Source organism: Trichinella spiralis (genome assembly GCF_000181795.1).
Source record: "Trichinella spiralis strain ISS 195 chromosome Unknown Scfld5, whole genome shotgun sequence".
Classification (NCBI taxonomy): domain Eukaryota; kingdom Metazoa; phylum Nematoda; class Enoplea; order Trichinellida; family Trichinellidae; genus Trichinella; species Trichinella spiralis.
The window spans coordinates 779,945-796,949 of record NW_003526944.1 but is presented as its reverse complement, the minus strand read 5'-3'; the positions used below and the strand labels follow the sequence as shown (position 1 = coordinate 796,949).

Genomic DNA, 17,005 nt, shown 5'->3' with positions numbered 1-17,005 from the left:
TAGATCACATTTTGGTATGTTTAAAATCGATGAAAAGTCAAAACGATCATATTTTTCATATATAGTTTATATAAAATTGCTTTGTAAAAGTATTTTCATACAAAGAAGAAAATGCTAATTTTTTTGGAAAATTTGTCAAGAAATTTGAAAAATGCAAACAGAGGAATGATAATTAATTGTAAATTAATATTTCAAAAAAATTGGCATAAATTTGTCACCGAATGGATATTATTATAAACTTGGAAAGATCGATTTCCATTTCAACTGGTTAAATGTACCTCGTTCCCTGGCTGCATCTTTTTCTATAATTTATAGTTGTGAAGCACAATTTAATGCAGCACTTGTGACCAGTATCATAAAACAATGAGATGATTGTAAGGAACATCATTGATCAAGCAGTTGTGTCTCTATTCTCAAATCGATAAATATTCTAATTCTAATTTTTACTGTTCCAAGTTGAACAACTAACTATAAATTATTGCAATGTTCCATAAGAATTCATTCAGTTGAATAACAATAATGGGAAAAAGTTGAAAAAAAATCATCATAATTATGCAAATGTTTGTGTATACTACATGAATGAAGTTAGATTTGAGCAGAACAAAATGCCATTTCTTTTTGGTCTCTCATTTTAGCGATAATACTAAAAAAAAGCACGCCTGTGTATATATATGGTCAAGTTGTCTTCTTGAATTGAATGAATATTTGAAATTTGCAACGGAAAATTGAATTTCAAAGAAAAAGCAAATTAAATGGAAATTGTGTTAATAGTGAAGAGTCAAGTGTCAATAATTAATTGAAAAAAAATTGAAATAGAATACTACTTATTTCAAATTTGATAAATTGAATAATTGGTTATTAAAAAGAGTAGAATAATTTCAAAATTAGCATTTGTCATTTGTATGCAAATATTTTCCTTCTCCTAATATAAACGCGAGAATTTTTTTCATTATGAAAAATTTTCAATTAATTTTTCTCACAAAAACAATAATACATGAATTGGAATTAAAGTCGGAATGAAATGAAATCAATAATCTTATTCAACTCGGTCGTATTTATTATAAATGTGAACAAGGAGAAAAGAGCAAGAACATTTTAAAGTCACTCGATGAGCAAATTTAAAAATTAATAATTATCACAAGTAGAAAAGGGGAAATGTTATATATATATATATCAATTTGGATGTTTTCCAGTAGAGGGAAGGAAATTCAAGACAAACTCAGCAGATGTTTCGTTTTGACCTTGTCGAAAAATTAACATAAGCGAACAATTGCTTTGTCCGACCAGGAGAATATGAAAATTTGAGTAGAAAACAAGATTAAAATAAATGCACTTGTCAACTAATTCATCGTATAATAATTCTTCATCGCGATGGGAAATTGGGAATTTTCCACCAGCACAACCACAACCGAGTCAATATATCAGTACTGATCATCATTGAACAACAACAACAATTAGAATAATAATACTAATAATATCAACTCATAAAAGAGCACGTTATGAATCATGTAAAGTGAACGACTACAGTATACTAGGCAGTGTGAAAAAAATGGAGTAGACACAAAATTTTCTTGCCTACATTTGTCAACTTGACACTTACAGTAAACTTATTACTTGCGTAATATTTATATGAAAACAGAGAAGCTTGAATGTGGAAAAGTTCAATTGTTGTTAATACTGTTTGTCTACAGAGTTGTGATGTTGGTTGGTTGGTTGTAAAGATTTTACATTTAATTTCATTTTAACATATTTTACGGTCCGAGATGATGGTTGATTTGATTAAAAATTGGCAAGGTTGAGAAAGAAGAAGAGAAATCCTTGGAATACGACGATGCACTCCTCCTTCCATTGAGCTTGAGGGAAATTTGCATCGGTGGCGCCACCTGGCAACGCAACCCTCGCTACACAATGGCAAGTAAATTCAATTGAGGAAGAACCGGACGACCAAGACGATCACCAAGATTAGCATGGGCCAGTATACAGAGAAGGAAATTTTCGGCCAAAGTCGACGTCAGTGAGATCAATGGCCAGCGGGTTGACCAGCATCGTCGGTTTGCAATTGTTCGACAATTTGTCAACCCAGAGCTTGGGGTCTGCAAATTCTGTCGCCCATTTAAGCCCCATTCAAAACCCCCCAACAAGCCCAGCTCGGCTAACGCGTTCTTTTCCTAGCCGAATTATCCTTCCATTGACTGCTGCCTGAACGGCCGTTTGATTTCTACACTGTCATCTCTCGTCCACAACATTCAATAAGTCATCCATCCACATCCGTCGCAACTTATAGCGTAATTTTCGAACATACAGTAAGCAATCTCTCCACTCTATTCTTTTCTGTATATTATCGTATAAATTTATTAATTTTTAAAATTTTTAATATTTTGCAACACCATCTCGCAACTATGTAAACATTATTAATAAACATCTCATGATAAAATAAAACTCTTTCATCATTTTTAGAAAAATTTATAAAAATTAAATTGCAAATTCAACTTAAACTGACAATCAAATAATTAACCTTATTATAACTAAGAAATCAATGAAAAACAATCTTCTTTTGTACTAATAATTTCTGACGATCCCAATCGGTTTTGTTCGACTTTTTCAGTCCGAACAAAAATCAAACAATCGGAAATGTTGAGTTGGTTAAAAATTTGCATAAAACAACAAATGCAATTGAATTGCAATTGCACTTGCTCTTTCTCATTTATCTGTCCTGTTTTATATATACTTTTCGATTGAAATTGATTTTCAACATATTATTATTATTATTATTCAATTTGTAAATTTTACATTATAATTATTTTCTTTCTTTTTTTTCAATTCACTTTTCATTTCAATACAAATTTATGCAAATTTTCATCAGTTCAGTTACAATGTTGCAAGTGGGAAACGCGCGATCGAGATTTCAGCCACCAATTTTCAATTTATTTCCTTTTTCCACATTCAATTTTCTTACTTTGCCCATTATTCAATTTATGCTTATTTATACGTCAAGCTTGTTCGATCAGCAGCAGCAGCAGCAGCTTTTTTCTCATTTTCTTATCCAAGCGGCGATGGTGGTCGTTGTTCATTTTCAACAAATTTTTATTATCCCCGAGATTTGATCTGTCCCGTTTATATTCAGTCTATATTGTTTTTTTATTGTTTTAACAAATTCAAAAATTATGCAAAATTAATGGATCTGTTGAAGAGGAGGGAAAAAAATGTAATATGATGAAGAACATTTTCAAATGGAAAAAGTATCACGTTGAATGGAATTTGGTTGAATTGAGTGAGAGAACATGTGCTAACACTTGTCTAACCGGGTTTCAATTTACCTGCATTAAATGTGATATTGTTGTACGCTTATTTGATTTCCACTTTCATGCATTTTAATATTATAATCTCTCTCTCTCCCTCTTTCTCTCTTTCAATATCCCAACATAATATGTACATGTATATAATTTTATTTATTTACATTTTTCCTTCTCCTATTACCCATTCATTTATCTCTGTATAAACATCACTAATCCTGATTGAAATGAAAAATATCAATCGATTCACTTGCACAGAATTGGTCGAGAAGAAATTTTTTTTTCTTTTTTAAATTAATCTAATCCACAAGAGTGTGGTTTTTCTTTATATTAATTTTATTAGGTGAAGAGAAATTTTTTATTCAAATCAGTTGGAAAAGATTATTCATCCATCAATTAATTCAATTAGACAAATTTCACATTTTATAGACACACACACAGAGAGAGAGAGAGAGAAGTGGTAAGTAGTAGTGCATTTGTCGTTTATCAATTGCCCGTCGTCAATGACAAAAATTACTGCTGTTCATATATAATAATACAGACCATTTGGTGATTAAATTTGTAAATTAAAAAAAAGAAATTCTTCGTCAAACGAATTGAACAATTGTGAAAATCAGCAATGAATATTATTGTTCACCTTTGAGAAAATATTTTTGTTTGGAATAATTCAGAGGAAAAGTTTTGAAATTGACAAATGGCAAAAAGGAAAAAAAACTATTCATCACCAAATTGTATCTTTTCTGTATGATAATTTGAAAAGATAAAAATATTATTTCAGAGATTGCCTTGAAAAGCGTAATAAGGTGGAATAAAGTAAGATAATGCCAGAATGGAGCTCGGCCGTTTGCTGCGATGCGCATTGACGCTCATCAGCGGTTCAGCGTCAGTTCTATGCTTGCGGTGCAGCATGTGTACAGTACGCGACGGTATTGACCAGGCGGTCACAGCCGACAACTTGCGCATCATTACCGACGTTCGAAAGCCCTACTGCACATCCGGCCACGAAGAAGTGGAATGCTCTTCGGGGCAGGATACTTGCATGACCATAGTGGTGCACATGCCAGACAATGGAAAATACTGGCTAGCCAAGGGTTGTACGGTAAGGATGCCATTTTCGCCGCTCGGCTGTCACCACGTCCAGACCGAAACCCAAGAAATGGGTCTGGACGAAGCTCAAAGTCATTTGAATTATTTGCACGCGTTCAGCGGAGCCGCCCTGCAAGAAGTCTGCCTGTGCGATACGGATTATTGCAACGCGTCGACAACCAATATGCTCAATTGTCGTCCATTGTTGTTGCTGTTGCTTGTTCTTCTGAACTTTTGCCTGAGCAATTTGTTCACCCACCTTTCCTGGCCTACCTGATCGATGTAAAAAAAGTGGCCAAGTAGAATGTGCCCGAACCAAATAAAAAAAAAACTTTCCAAACCCGGTAAGAAAAACTAACTGACTGATCAGAAGAACTAATTTTTTTTCGGTTCAAATTAAATTTCACCGTGAAATATTTTTTTACCAATAAATAAATTTGTGCATCAACTCGAAATAATTAACAATAAAAAAAATATCAACAATGCTCATAAAATGAAGTTAAAAACAATAATCTTACAGTTTTAGTAGTTGTTGGCACGAAAATGGGCGACGGACGAGTCGTCTGCTTGTCTGGCTTGATCTTTGTATTGTTTTGATGCGAAAATGTTTCGAGGATTCATTTTCATTTTCAAACTGTGGGCAGACAAACGAGTACAGTCGAGCGAATGGATTAAAGTACATACTGCCCGTTGTTCCCGCCACTTTTACGACCGACCCGACGTAAACCGGTTTTTCTGTGTCAAAATTGATACTTCAAAAAGAAAACTTAATTTTCATTTATTTTCAAATTTATCATACAAAAACATTTCAATTTTTTCTAATTATTCAATATAAAAATTGATTATTGAATGAAAAATTGAAAAAAAAAATGAGGTCAATGTGAAGTGTAAAATTTTCAATTTGTGATCAATTTCAATACGAATAGAATTTTGTGAAATTCATTTTTAGCATATATTATTCTGTCTTCAATTGTTAATCATCACCCACGCATTTATCTGATAAAGAACAATCAATGATATATAATACTTAGGATAGTGATTTGATGGCCCAGTACGAACGTTTTAACTTGTTTTACAAAATTTGAACCCAGCAATTGCTAAGCCCGATGGAATTACTACAAGTCGTATACAAGCGACAACAGATGCTTGCAGAATGCGCATATTTTTTTCTCTGTACAGCTTCTCTTCGCTAATTTTCTATTCATAATAAGATATAATTCTACAATATAAGACGAGCGAAATTTTCAACTTGACCAACAATTAACAATTGCTTAAGAAAAAACACAAATCAACACTATTTGCAAGAAGGTGAATAAAAAGAGATCAAATTTCAAATTTGACCATATAATTTATCCGTTTTTTTTAAATACAGCAGCATTTTCAAAATGACCGCTACAATTTTGCCTAGTTCTAATGAATAAATGCGTTGTAAATGTTTTTCGAAAAATTCAAAATTCCATTCACACGTTAAGCGCGAACGCTATAGTGAACAACCGATGACCCAGTTTCAAGATTGAGCGCGTCAGTTGACACTTTCATTGATAATGAATAAGTCTGGCTTAAACTGGCACTCATGACTGGCAAATATTCATCGCACGTTTAGCCACAAAAGTAAAACAAATTTTCGCTCTTTATTCGGATGCTATCAATTTCACCATTTTCCACTCCATTTGAAAATTAAAATAAAATTTAATTTCTTGCTTCAAAAATTAGGAAAATATAATTAAAAAATTTTTTTATTAAATAAATTTAAATTAAATATATTAAATAAATTTTTTTTATATTCAATAAATTACAAAAGAAAATTTATCATTTTCTGTACCTAATTATCACATCTTGTACTACATTGTAAGGAGATTGTGCATTTGTTCGACGCAGTGGCTTGTTCAGGCGGGTGGTTGGCATCTTTGCTTTGTTGTGGTTTTTTAAAATTATCAACACCAAAGTAAATTATCAATACGTGAAACAAATTTGTTCGCTAAAATGGTACAAAGTTCAAAAATTATTCTGTTGTCGGCGGCTGCGACTGGCCTCGGCCTCGCCATGTGGAAAGTTTTCAAGAGTCGTAAACTGCGAAAATCTGATGGTAAGAGTCGAATTTATATTATTCCATTGTTTTTGATAATTAATCGAAAGAGTTTATAATAATGATTTTTGAAATCTCGTTGATACTTGTCCGAAAACACCATGCTTAAACGGCGTCTATTTTGACATTTTTGGCGCAGGTTACTAAAAGCAAAGCATCATATCCAAATACTTAAAATATTAAAGTGGTTGAATTTTCAGTTGTTTTTTTTTAATTTTTAGTATGATCACAAAGAGTTTTTGGTTTTGCGTTAGTTTTTTTTTCACTGAAATACAGTAAAATTCATGACTTGCTTTTGAGCATTATTGTAAATGTGAATTTTTAATGTAACTGATGCACTTTATGATTTTTTTAATTACTTTTTTACTTGTAATGTCATATGAATTGTGAATTTTGCTTTTGTAGTCGGATATGAAGTTTGTTTTATTGCACAGTTATTGAATTTTATCATTGTTTTTTAGATAGTTCATCAAGTAATGGAAAAAATCAGATCACAGTTGAGGATGCAACGTTCTCGAATTTCGATTCACCACCAGCGGAGGACTATAATATCCATGAAGTTGATGCACCCGAATCGTTGAACATCGATTCTGAAGAACAGTATTCCCAGCTGCAGGTTGAAGAAGATGACTCTTCTCAGCTTCAGGTTGATGAAGACAATTCTTCTGAGCTGCGTTCTGATGCAGACGGTTCTTCGCATGTTCAAGCTAGTGAACAGAAATCGTTGCAAACGGCCTCGCTTTTAGAACATGCTGATGAGACTTCTCAGTTGATATCCAGTACTGCTGTATCTGCTACTTCCGATTCCAGTATGGGTGATTCGAAAGCAGTTCCAACAGCAGTTACTGGGAATAAGTTCAGCAGTGCCAATTCGGCGGATAGAACGGAAAATTCTGAGCAGAGCTCAAATTCAGAATTGAATAAAAAATCGAATTATTTCAAAAAGGTGGTCGTCTGTTTACGAGTGGACGAAGCAAACAACAGGAACGATGAAACTGCTTTGCCTGATAGCATTACTTATGATAAGGCCGTGTCATTGAAAAATCGCTTGTTCAGCGATGAGAAAAGCGTTTTTTTGGCGACTTTGAATGAAATTTTGAAAGCATCCGCGTTTCCGGTTAATCACGTAAGTAGATGTGAAGGTAGTTTTATTTCGAAATTTGGATTTCTTTTAATGGTAATTTTAGGCGGTGTTTCGCGAGTCCGGTGTTGTGCCACTGATGAAGAATATGCTATTGGAGGAAAAGTTCCCATTTGATTCAGAGCGATTGATTTTGCAAGCACTTGGCAATTTTGCTGCTGATCCTGAGAACCGAAATTATCTGAAAGTAAATCTTTTTAAATTTGGTTAAATTATACATTTTTTTATCAAATGATATTTCTTTTAGCAGTCATGTGTACCATATCTTATTGGCAATTATTTGAAAACAAAGGATAAGCATCATCATCGAGAAGTTGTTAATCTTTTAGTAAGTCTCAGCTCGGAAATTGATGAAGAATACGAAGTTCACTATTCCAAAATTATACCGCATATTTTTACTGAGTATGCAGCAAACGTTTTTTCTTTTTTTCTTATACTTATCGTACAATATTTGTTTAGGATGTATGCATGCCGCAAGGGACAGAAAAATTTGCGTCAGATAAATTTATCATTTTTGGTCAATTTATCCACCAACAAGGCACTGTGCCACGCCATGATTCCAAACGTAATTGATTTTTTTTTAATTGTACATAAAGTAATGTTTTTTTTATTTTCAGTTGGACAAAAAATACGAAACTTATTTCCACGAGAAGTGCAACGAGGAAGAAACTCTCGTGAAACTTTTGGCTTTGTTGGACAACATTTTTGGCCATGTTGTATTTTTAACCGACAATGGTTATTCAGTTGAATTGCCATCCGGTGCAGAACGCGAGTGCTTTTTGAGCTTTTGCAAGTTTTTGAAAAATAAGTTATTTTTTAAAGAATTGTCAAAACACCAAAATGACGAAATACGCATTCGAGCAACACGAATTTCAGACATCTGTCGTAATGTCGTCGGTAAATGATATGATGTTCAACAACGCGTCTCTTGTTGAGTGAAGATGTTAAGTTTTTTTTTTTCATTAAGTTTATGTTTTGATGAAGTTTTTGTAGAAGAAGATTGAATTTAATAATAAAAAAATTCATTAATCAAAATTATGCATTGTCGATATGAAAAAGTTAAGACGTTAAAACGAACAGAGAGAACTTTCGTTGAGTTGAATGATGGGGGAGGAATCGCGATGGATTCGTGGTTCATCATCATCATCATCATCATATATTATTGATTGATTGATTGATTCACCTTCTGTACCTGAGTAGTGCGGACACTGGCAGGTGGAATCGGTAAGATCCTTGGTTCCACTCGACCAGTGCACACATGCCGTCGGCGGCGAACTGTTTGACAACCCCACGCGCTTGGGTCATATCCTGCTTGACGCTCTGTTCAATAAGCAACAGTTCCACCGACTCTGGCATCGGGGCAAAATCGAACTGACTGCAAGCCGGGCAAGAGATGTCGTAGCACCACCAGGCTGAACAGCGTAGTTGGTATTTGCCCCGTATCGGACCGACAATTTGGAAGTGGGCTTGGCGAGGACCGTAGCAGCGATTGTTCACTGCCACCGACTGCCAGTAGAGTGACAGAACGCCAGGATTCCAAGAAACTTCGTCGTTCACCTCAATCAGATAAACATTACGGTGATAAACAAACAGTGGAACAGTCGAAGAACAACACTGCGCGAGAAAATTGAATTCACGCTGTTGTTTCGTCGATTCGTGCGTGGAGTGTTGTAGTTATTCAAATTTTTTTGTTAAACAATCAAGTAACCGTACAATTGAAAAAGAAAGTAGGTCTAATTTTGAAATTCAAAAGATTCGTGAATATTTTTTAACAAAAAAGAAAATAAAACTGAATTAGTTGAATACAATTCAAATTTTATCACGATTACGATCAATTAATCGCGAAAGCATTGTTTTACAAGTGTACAGTTTCACACGGATACAGTAACACTGTACGTACTGTAATTGATTTGCTTTGACAAAAAAAGAATCTGATTGAAAAAAAAAAGAATGATAATTTTAATTTTCAAAAAAATTCTCACAAAACAATAAATCCAAGAAAAAAATAATTTGCATAATTTGCATAATATTGGATGGAAAAAGTATTAAAAAAAATCAAGTACCTGAAGTTGGTCGCCGATAACTGGCATGCTTTGGGTGACGCGCCACAGGAGTGGCAGCAGGCCGTGGAGTTGGTAAAATTCCGCTTCTCGGAATAGTTGGGCCATGTCGACTTCGTTGGTGGGCAACAAGGCCCTGTGCCCGTTTCTCAAATAGTTGAGCACGTAGTGGAAGTAGGTTGGATCGCGATGGATGTAGACTTCGGTGAAGCCCAAACTTGGACGCCACTGTTCACGCACAAGTTGGGTAAGTATGCTTTCGGGTTCCATGGCCAAACTGTTGACCGAAACCGAAAACCGCCGCCCACCGATGTTCAAAATCACAGCTTGGTGGTGGTGTTGGTGTTGTTGTTGTTGTTGTTGCTGCTGTTGTTGCAACGGCATCATGGATGGATGGATGGATGGATGTCGTGATGTAGGATTGATTGAACTCGTTGCCGGTTTTGGATTCGATGGACCATCGAAAGGGGGATATCAATCGCCTTTCGGCGGATCGAACTCTGACCGACCATTCAAATTCGCCGGGGCCATTTTTTCGCCCGCCTCCAATTCGACCAATCATCAAGTGAAGTAAGTCGACATAAAGCATGGACAATAATAATTTGAAACTTGCATGCGCATTTCGCGTTTCACTTAATTTTCTAGCCTTCGGTCAATTTTGTTATTTGAATAATTTTCATTTTTAATTTTGCATACAAGTTGTTTACAATCCTCCTCCTCCTCCTCCTCCTCTTCCTTTTATCACTGACAAGACAAAACTGGTCTGTTTGTTCAAAGTAGAATATTGATGATCGATTTTCAATTACTTTTTTTCTTTTCAAATTAGTTGTTCCTCTTAACAACAATCGTGGTCGAAGTTTTTGTTGATACACTTCTTACGAGTGGTGATTTGCATTCGGCAGATGAAAATCAAATAAGTTGAACTTTTATTATAAATTTACACAAATGTATCATAATAATAATAATAATAATAATAGTTGGAAAAAAAGGAAAACATCACTACAGTAATAATATCAGTGCAGTAATAATAAAACATATGTATATATATATATATATATAACTAAAATAGATAAACTAGTTTTTAAAAAACAAGAAAAACAATTTTCAACGTTTCAATTTTACAGTAAGACGTGTGCGTAGCGGTGAAAAGTTAACTCTACAATCAATCGTGTGCAAACAATGATAATGATAATAACATGCTTAACATATTCAATTAAACTGTGAGGTAAGAGGCGTGTTAAAATTGTCCCATTTTATGCTGACTGCTCGTCGTATTCATCGTCCGTATTGTAATCATTTTCCAATTCTTCAATCATTTCTTCCACATGGTCCAGATTGCGCAAGATGGGTTTTCGACCCTTCAGTGAAAACAAAAATCAAAATTAATAATTCATATCTCTCTTATTTGAGTGAACAGAAAAATACTCGATAGGTTGTTCGACCGTTTTTCACAGCAGCTTTCAAATCGGAGAAAAATTCTTCCAAACTGACGTAATTGTCCAATCGGGATTTCACAAATGCCAGAGTTTTCAATCTTTCCACAGCACGACCCCTTCGAAGCACTATACCTGTACTCTGAAAATTCAAAAATAAACAAGTAAACAAACAACTCTACACAGGCAACCATCACACTTACTTCGGCCACAGTTAGCAGATGAGACGACAAGTCTGAAGATTCGATTTTTTCAAATATTTCCCTGCATTTCTTCTGCACCTCTTTACACGCTTCACCGTTCAATCTGAACAACAACAACACTCATCATTTATTATTGAATGAAAAATTCAAATTTCATCTGGTCATTTTCCAATCGAGATACGCACCGTTGAACGTCATATTGCGATGCATTTATTACTTTTCCACCTGAAATGTAATAATTAATTAATTAATTGACTAATCAGAAAGAAGTCAAATCAACTATGTTATATATATATACTTCGAGTGCAGCGAGCTGTATCAGAAATTGTAGTTTTTCCTTCGCGTTCTTCAAACTGAAAAAAAAGTAGCAAAGTGAATTTTTTCTTTCGCTAATAACAATAATAAACGCGCGTACTCGATCATTTTCTTGACGTTCACTTCTTATTTTCCACTTGGAACAGTCTCGCTGAAAAAAGAAAGAAAGAATAAATAAATAAACAACGTGAAAATAAACAATAAATAAATACTTTGCACGAAATACAAAGCCAAGCAACCGAAGGTACAGTTTCCAATGGCGGTCGTAAACAAAACGTGTGATAGGCCGCATTGCAAGCATCGCAAAGTAGCAAACATTTCACATCGTTCGATCTGCGGCATATCTGACATTTCTACATTGTTAAAAAAGAAATAATTTAAATATTTTTCGTTCATCATTTTCTCTCATTGTAATTTTTACTCACCGCTTTTGTGGTCGATTTGTACAATTGAACGCTCTTTTCAAACACTGACAACAGTACAAACAAACGGCTGAACGTCGCAGCCTGTTGAACCGCACGCTGCCACTTGGCAATGCGCTGTTCGTCGGCCGACGACGGTTGTTGGCTTTTCTTTTTCGAATTCAGCCCGTCCATTTCCATGTAACCGCAAAGTAAATTTGGCCGGATCATTTTTTGCAAACTGACCAACGAATCTGCCTGAAAAATACAACCAATTATCATTACATTTACAAATTTATTTATTTATTTATTTACCAGTTGCTTCAAATTTGCCGCTTTTTTCACCTGGCTTATCCACGCTTGGCGATCTTCAAATTGAACAAAGTGACCAGCGGTGAATTGTTGTTCAAGATCCAAAAGTCGCATTTGCATACATTTCACGGGATTATCGAATTCCAATTTGACATTTTTGTTGTTGTTGTTGTTGTTGCCGTTCAAAGAGGAAACTATGTCTGGCAAGCATTTCAAAATTGCCTTCTTCAATTGCGATTCGCGTTCACCTTTGTCGAGAAGATGGTCGACCAATTCTCTTATCTGTTCTTCGGTATCGTAATGGCACCATTGGTACGCTGCAGCACTTGAACAACTAGAACCAACAAGAAAATGGAACAATATTAATGTATGCAAATTTCTTTTGATCAAATACATATATATATATTATCATTAATTATTATACTTTTCGTCATTGTTGCCGTCGAAAGTTGAACATTGATAACAACCCTGAAAGAAAAAAAAATTACTTTTACACTCAACAACACAATGTTAGAAATAAGAAACCTTCTCTACAAAAAGCCCCGGTAGCCATTTGCCGAAAAACCAATACCGATTGTAACATCGATCAGTACCCAACGGGGCAATTCTATTCATGCTTTTCACACTGAACTTCCTCATCATCTGTAAACAGAAAATCGTAGAAAAGCAAACATATCATCATCATCATCATCATTATACACACCTCAATCGCCTTGTCGGTCGCTTCCAGTTGAATTTTCAACTTTTCCCTCGCAGCTTCTCGTTCTCTCCTGAATCGACAAATTGTCCAAATGGAAATTTAAATAAAAAGGTAAGTGAAAAAAATGAAAAATTATTCTATTTTACTCTTCTTTTTGCTTTTGTCGTTTCACTTTCTCTTCTTGTAAATCTTGCTGACGTAAAGTCAACGTCTGCTTGGGCGTTGTTTGCACTTTACCAGGACAACTTTCATCCTCTTTCTCTTCCTCCTCGTTCTTCACCATCATCCTCCTCCTCTTCTTCATCTGTTCCTCATCTTCCAGATCAACCAGAAAATTGTCCAATTTACCATTACTGACCACTAAATACATATATATATATATATATATGATAGAAAATTATAAAATCATAACGCATTATAAATATCAATTACTTCGTCGACCTTTGTTGGGGTTATTATTATTTTCACTCATTTTCGTCAATTCATTGCTCAATTGTATTTTTCGTTTCCTTGAAAAAGAAATTATTTTTTTAAACAACACACCAATGGAAAATGTTTCTCTCTTTTTTTTTTACAAAGCAGAGTTGAATTTCTGGTAGGATTTTCGCAAAAACTCCTCCATCACATTTGACCGGAGAAGCATTTCCACCAAGTACGAAAGAACTTTCACTTTCCATTTTACATCCAATTGGTAGAATTCCACATTCGCCATCTCTTCTAACAGTGATTGCTGTGAAGAAAAAAAAACAGAGAAACAGAATATTTTCCGTTATTTGAACACAGAGAGAACATATATGCTAATTTTACCATTGTCAAATCAAAGCAGTGGTCCGAGTTGTCCGAGCTGACCGACGATTTGCGTTCTTCGTCTTCTGACTCGTAATCCTCTTTCTCTTTCAACATGATTCGAGCAATTTCACTGGCCGAATAAATGTCCAACGTGATCGATTTCAACGGTATGTGAAACTCTTCATATGTCTTATCAAAACAATTTCACAATATAATTAAATTTCAACATCATCACCTCTACATACACACATACTTCTACAATTCTAGCTTGCATCGCCGCTTCGAGCAGATGGACTAGCAAATCGTTTGCTTCTTGAAAATTACTGTCGCAACAAGAAGCAACTGCTTTGCACATGTCGGTGAAATTCAACTGGTATTCGTGAAATGAATTAAAAGCCGACCTGTAACAATGGATGAAAGCGCAAAGTGACAACATTTCGCCAAAATCCTCTTGCGACATCGGCTCTGGAGGAATGCACAAACTCGGCACTGGCAAAGCACTACCGTCGGCCAATTGCAGATCATCGCATATCTGCACGATGTAAAAATTTAAATAATTCAATTGAACTGAATTGAAACAACCTGCTGGAAAAATATGATCACCTTATTTCGCTCCAATTGCAATTCTCTCCTTTTCAACTTGTATTCATCGATAAACTTCTTCTTGTCTTCTCCACTCATGCTATCACTGAAATCCATAAAAAATACGAATAATAATTTGAATAAATAAATTATAAAATCATCAATATATATATATATATATATATACATCTTCTGTCGCATTTTTCGAAGTTGCAAACGTGATAGCATATCCCTTCTGAGTGCTTCGTTTGGAATCATTTCAAATTCTTTCACCGTACCCCGTTTGCGCACTATCGCGTCCGCATAATGACTATACATTCTCCACTTGTGCGGGTTTTCCAAAGTATCTGTCCACATTGATTCCAACCTGAATTAAACATGCTCAACAGTGAAAAGTGCTTTATAACAATGCTTATTCTGCACTCAGACTTTTCTATATTGAAGGAGAATGTTTTCGGCGTCGCTTGGACCGTTTTCGCCCTAAAATCATTTGCATAATTCAAAAACAAAAACTCGCTTTGCTCTGCTCGCATACTTTTTCAAAATCTTCTCCGCTTGGGCATTTTTCTGCGATTTCGGCGACGTTTTCGATGTACTTTGCCGCTTCTGTGGAGATGACGCGGCAGACTGTGCAGCAGAATCACCGCCAACTGCTTTATCCACTCTGGGAAAGTATTGCAATAAACTGGTCGACGGACGAGAACTTTTCGACGTCGATTGGTCTTTTTTCTTCTTCTCATTTGGGCTTGAAGTACTATTACGACCTCCTGTGTCTGGCAAATCACCAATCTGTCGATACAATTGTTTGATTATGAAATATAGAACAAACAAAAAACAACTGCATAATTTGTAATCCAACTTCGATATCAAAGCTTTTCAGTTCATTCAGAACCGTAGGATCAGCTTTCCACGGGAAGCTTGAAGAGGCAAAATTTGGTTTCGAAGCGAAAGTTCGAACTATTTCCCGAATAACCTTACCACAAGGAGGTTTCGCCCCCAAAGATCTGCAACGCACAAAAAAGAGATGCTATTCTTATTCTTCAAACAATCTTCACTCACTGTATTACGACTTACTTAATTTGATCTGGTTTCACATTTTCAATCTTCTGCATTTTATTGCCTTGCCGCATGACAACTGTATAAATCATCTGCTTGGCCTGGATGAATTGATGATGAAATCAAATTTCAACAATAACAACAACATGCAAAACTTTACTTCTTTTATCACTTCCTCTTCGATCTTAGCAGCACTGACGGTGCCTTTTTCCCCGTTGGTTATCTTCGAACTCTTGGCACGATTCGACGCCAATCTTGAAGACACTATCTGACCATGACAACTGAAACATCGTGATACCGTGAAATATGATCACAATTGCAATATATTAGCCATTACTTCTTTCCTCCGTGGTTGACCAACACTGGTTGCCCTTCGAAAAACATGTGCTTGAACTGGAATCGCAATTCGTCCATTATAGTGGAAATGCAATACTTTGCTGAAATTTCAAATATTCCAATTGAACAACGAATTGAAGTAACAACTTTTTCTTTTTAAATCAAAAGTTACTCACTGCCGTCCAAAAATTCAATTACGGCCTTGAAATAGTAATTCGGCACAGAAGAGAGAAGCTTTTGTCTGCATTTCTTTTCGCATTCGACAGCTTCTTGAAATGATAAGCTAAACTTTCCTTGGGTTCGACAAGACCACTTTTTTGAATCGACTAATTTCTGTATGCGGACATCTCCCCTACAAAGAATCGTAATGTTGTCATAAATATAAATGTTCACTCTTTTAATTATTATCAATTCTTTAAATCTAATTTAAAACACTTGAGAAAAATGGCAACGTGCGGCGTTCAATTCAAAATAAAAACATACTTAATGATCACAAACATTACAGTACGATCGACCGCTAAAGTATCATTTTAAAATATCTCAAATTGTGCAAAAGATGCAATATTCGTTGACTAAAAATTGAACAGTGAAATGTCGCATTTCGAACATTGAACATAAACACCAATTAACATTCTGTGAATCCAGGTTTCCGCGACATTTATTTCAATTATTAAGAATTTTCACATTTTTGAAATTTATTTTTCTTTAAATATATTTGCAATGCTCATTACGTGAGAAGAAAAACACTGAAAATAACCTAGATAGCAATTACAGCTTTAAGCTGTTGTAGTGGAAAATTTACTGCTATGTTAAATGAAAAAAAAACATTAGCAATCTAGAAATGTGTATAAAAATGCATAAACACGCCTGTTACTATAGTATGATGTTCAGCAGTGCAGTAAATTTCTTGGAGAAGAGTTTTAAAATGAAAGAACGATCAATAAAACAAAACTGGAAGAAATTGTCGGCAGAAATGTTCTGAATTTTGAAACTGTTCAGTATAATTAAAACGAAATAATCAATTTCATAATTTACAAATAATGCTCCTTCTTTGTTACAAAGGCAAAGAGCCAAAATAACCATTTTCAGCACTCAATATAAAAATTAAGATAAAATTAGTGTCAATTAAGCTAAACTAATAAAGTGATTCATCTGTAACATATTAACAAATTAATTTTTCTTAAATTCATAAATAATTAAAACAAACTGTAC

At 34.7% G+C, this 17,005-nt stretch overlaps 7 protein-coding genes across 7 annotated transcripts; 2 read left to right on the top strand and 5 right to left on the bottom strand.

The window, feature by feature from the left end:
- The first annotated feature begins 1,327 nt into the window (after positions 1–1,327).
- Positions 1,328–2,172, top strand: Tsp_03854 (selenoprotein K). Its single transcript, XM_003374612.1, is given in 3 exon segments — positions 1,328–1,412; positions 1,801–1,915; positions 1,935–2,172. 3 exon segments carry the CDS (start codon positions 1,328–1,330, stop codon positions 2,170–2,172), a joined length of 438 nt encoding a protein of 145 aa, XP_003374660.1.
- A 2,086-nt stretch (positions 2,173–4,258) lies between these two features.
- On the bottom strand, positions 4,259–5,186 carry Tsp_03853 (hypothetical protein). The gene is made up of 4 exons (XM_003374611.1): positions 5,179–5,186; positions 4,898–5,131; positions 4,492–4,741; positions 4,259–4,465 (listed from the first exon to the last, which is right to left on the bottom strand). Exons 1-4 carry the CDS (start codon positions 5,184–5,186, stop codon positions 4,259–4,261), a joined length of 699 nt encoding a protein of 232 aa, XP_003374659.1.
- Positions 5,187–6,362: 1,176 nt separating this feature from the next.
- Positions 6,363–9,237, top strand: Tsp_03852 (coatomer subunit beta). Its single transcript, XM_003374610.1, has 7 exons — positions 6,363–6,465; positions 6,927–7,065; positions 7,246–7,591; positions 7,653–7,793; positions 7,854–7,934; positions 8,224–8,503; positions 8,945–9,237. The coding sequence occupies exons 1-7, from the start codon at positions 6,363–6,365 to the stop codon at positions 9,235–9,237; spliced, it is 1,383 nt and encodes a 460-aa protein (XP_003374658.1).
- Positions 9,238–9,415: 178 nt separating this feature from the next.
- Positions 9,416–9,936, bottom strand: Tsp_03851 (BTB/POZ domain-containing protein KCTD2). Its single transcript, XM_003374609.1, has 2 exons — positions 9,670–9,936; positions 9,416–9,505 (listed from the first exon to the last, which is right to left on the bottom strand). The coding sequence occupies exons 1-2, from the start codon at positions 9,934–9,936 to the stop codon at positions 9,416–9,418; spliced, it is 357 nt and encodes a 118-aa protein (XP_003374657.1).
- Positions 9,937–10,919: 983 nt separating this feature from the next.
- Positions 10,920–11,426, bottom strand: Tsp_03850 (putative iron ABC transporter, ATP-binding protein). The gene is made up of 4 exons (XM_003374608.1): positions 11,398–11,426; positions 11,274–11,334; positions 11,092–11,241; positions 10,920–11,024 (listed from the first exon to the last, which is right to left on the bottom strand). The coding sequence occupies exons 1-4, from the start codon at positions 11,424–11,426 to the stop codon at positions 10,920–10,922; spliced, it is 345 nt and encodes a 114-aa protein (XP_003374656.1).
- Positions 11,427–11,432: 6 nt separating this feature from the next.
- Positions 11,433–14,758, bottom strand: Tsp_03849 (putative PHD finger protein). Its single transcript, XM_003374607.1, has 16 exons — positions 14,589–14,758; positions 14,423–14,507; positions 14,073–14,351; positions 13,838–14,008; positions 13,645–13,760; positions 13,463–13,539; positions 13,177–13,390; positions 13,034–13,100; positions 12,856–12,972; positions 12,755–12,798; positions 12,334–12,664; positions 12,043–12,276; positions 11,830–11,970; positions 11,700–11,768; positions 11,601–11,655; positions 11,433–11,527 (listed from the first exon to the last, which is right to left on the bottom strand). Exons 1-16 carry the CDS (start codon positions 14,756–14,758, stop codon positions 11,433–11,435), a joined length of 2,265 nt encoding a protein of 754 aa, XP_003374655.1.
- A 66-nt stretch (positions 14,759–14,824) lies between these two features.
- On the bottom strand, positions 14,825–16,451 carry Tsp_03848 (hypothetical protein). The gene is made up of 9 exons (XM_003374606.1): positions 16,424–16,451; positions 16,277–16,310; positions 15,966–16,145; positions 15,772–15,894; positions 15,618–15,738; positions 15,476–15,558; positions 15,261–15,405; positions 14,915–15,190; positions 14,825–14,881 (listed from the first exon to the last, which is right to left on the bottom strand). Exons 1-9 carry the CDS (start codon positions 16,449–16,451, stop codon positions 14,825–14,827), a joined length of 1,047 nt encoding a protein of 348 aa, XP_003374654.1.
- Positions 16,452–17,005: the final 554 nt, after the last annotated feature.

Bases quoted from the DNA above. Each gene is read 5' to 3' on its own strand.
- Tsp_03854 (XM_003374612.1), top strand. From the start codon at position 1,328: ATGCACTTGTCAACTAATTCATCGTATAATAATTCTTCATCGCGATGG. The intron at 1,413-1,800 runs GTCAATATATCA...GGCAAGGTTGAG, and splicing joins ACCAGCACAACCACAACCGA to AAAGAAGAAGAGAAATCCTT.
- Tsp_03853 (XM_003374611.1), bottom strand. The intron at 4,742-4,897 runs GTAAGATTATTG...TCTTCTGATCAG, and splicing joins TGCCAACAACTACTAAAACT to TCAGTTAGTTTTTCTTACCG. The intron at 4,466-4,491 runs GTGCAAATAATT...AATGACTTTGAG, and splicing joins AGGGCGGCTCCGCTGAACGC to CTTCGTCCAGACCCATTTCT.
- Tsp_03852 (XM_003374610.1), top strand. From the start codon at position 6,363: ATGGTACAAAGTTCAAAAATTATTCTGTTGTCGGCGGCTGCGACTGGC. The intron at 7,066-7,245 runs GTATTCCCAGCT...GTTGATATCCAG, and splicing joins AACATCGATTCTGAAGAACA to TACTGCTGTATCTGCTACTT. The intron at 7,935-8,223 runs GTAAGTCTCAGC...TTTTATTTTCAG, and splicing joins GAGAAGTTGTTAATCTTTTA to TTGGACAAAAAATACGAAAC.
- Tsp_03851 (XM_003374609.1), bottom strand. From the start codon at position 9,936: ATGGAACCCGAAAGCATACTTACCCAACTTGTGCGTGAACAGTGGCGT. The intron at 9,506-9,669 runs GTACTTGATTTT...AATCAATTACAG, and splicing joins TTATCGGCGACCAACTTCAG to TACGTACAGTGTTACTGTAT.
- Tsp_03850 (XM_003374608.1), bottom strand. From the start codon at position 11,426: ATGAGTGTTGTTGTTGTTCAGATTGAACG. The intron at 11,242-11,273 runs GTTTGTTTACTT...TTGAATTTTCAG, and splicing joins ATGGTTGCCTGTGTAGAGTT to AGTACAGGTATAGTGCTTCG. The intron at 11,025-11,091 runs GTATTTTTCTGT...TTTTCACTGAAG, and splicing joins ACGGTCGAACAACCTATCGA to GGTCGAAAACCCATCTTGCG.
- Tsp_03849 (XM_003374607.1), bottom strand. From the start codon at position 14,758: ATGTGGACAGATACTTTGGAAAACCCGCACAAGTGGAGAATGTATAGT. The intron at 14,352-14,422 runs GTGATCATATTT...TACATCGTGCAG, and splicing joins TGCAATTGGAGCGAAATAAG to ATATGCGATGATCTGCAATT. The intron at 11,971-12,042 runs GTGAGTAAAAAT...TTAACAATGTAG, and splicing joins ACAAATCGACCACAAAAGCG to AAATGTCAGATATGCCGCAG.
- Tsp_03848 (XM_003374606.1), bottom strand. From the start codon at position 16,451: ATGTCGCGGAAACCTGGATTCACAGAAT. The intron at 15,559-15,617 runs GTAAAGTTTTGC...CAATTCATCCAG, and splicing joins AAGAGGAAGTGATAAAAGAA to GCCAAGCAGATGATTTATAC. The intron at 14,882-14,914 runs GTTTTTGTTTTT...AAATGATTTTAG, and splicing joins ATGCGAGCAGAGCAAAGCGA to GGCGAAAACGGTCCAAGCGA.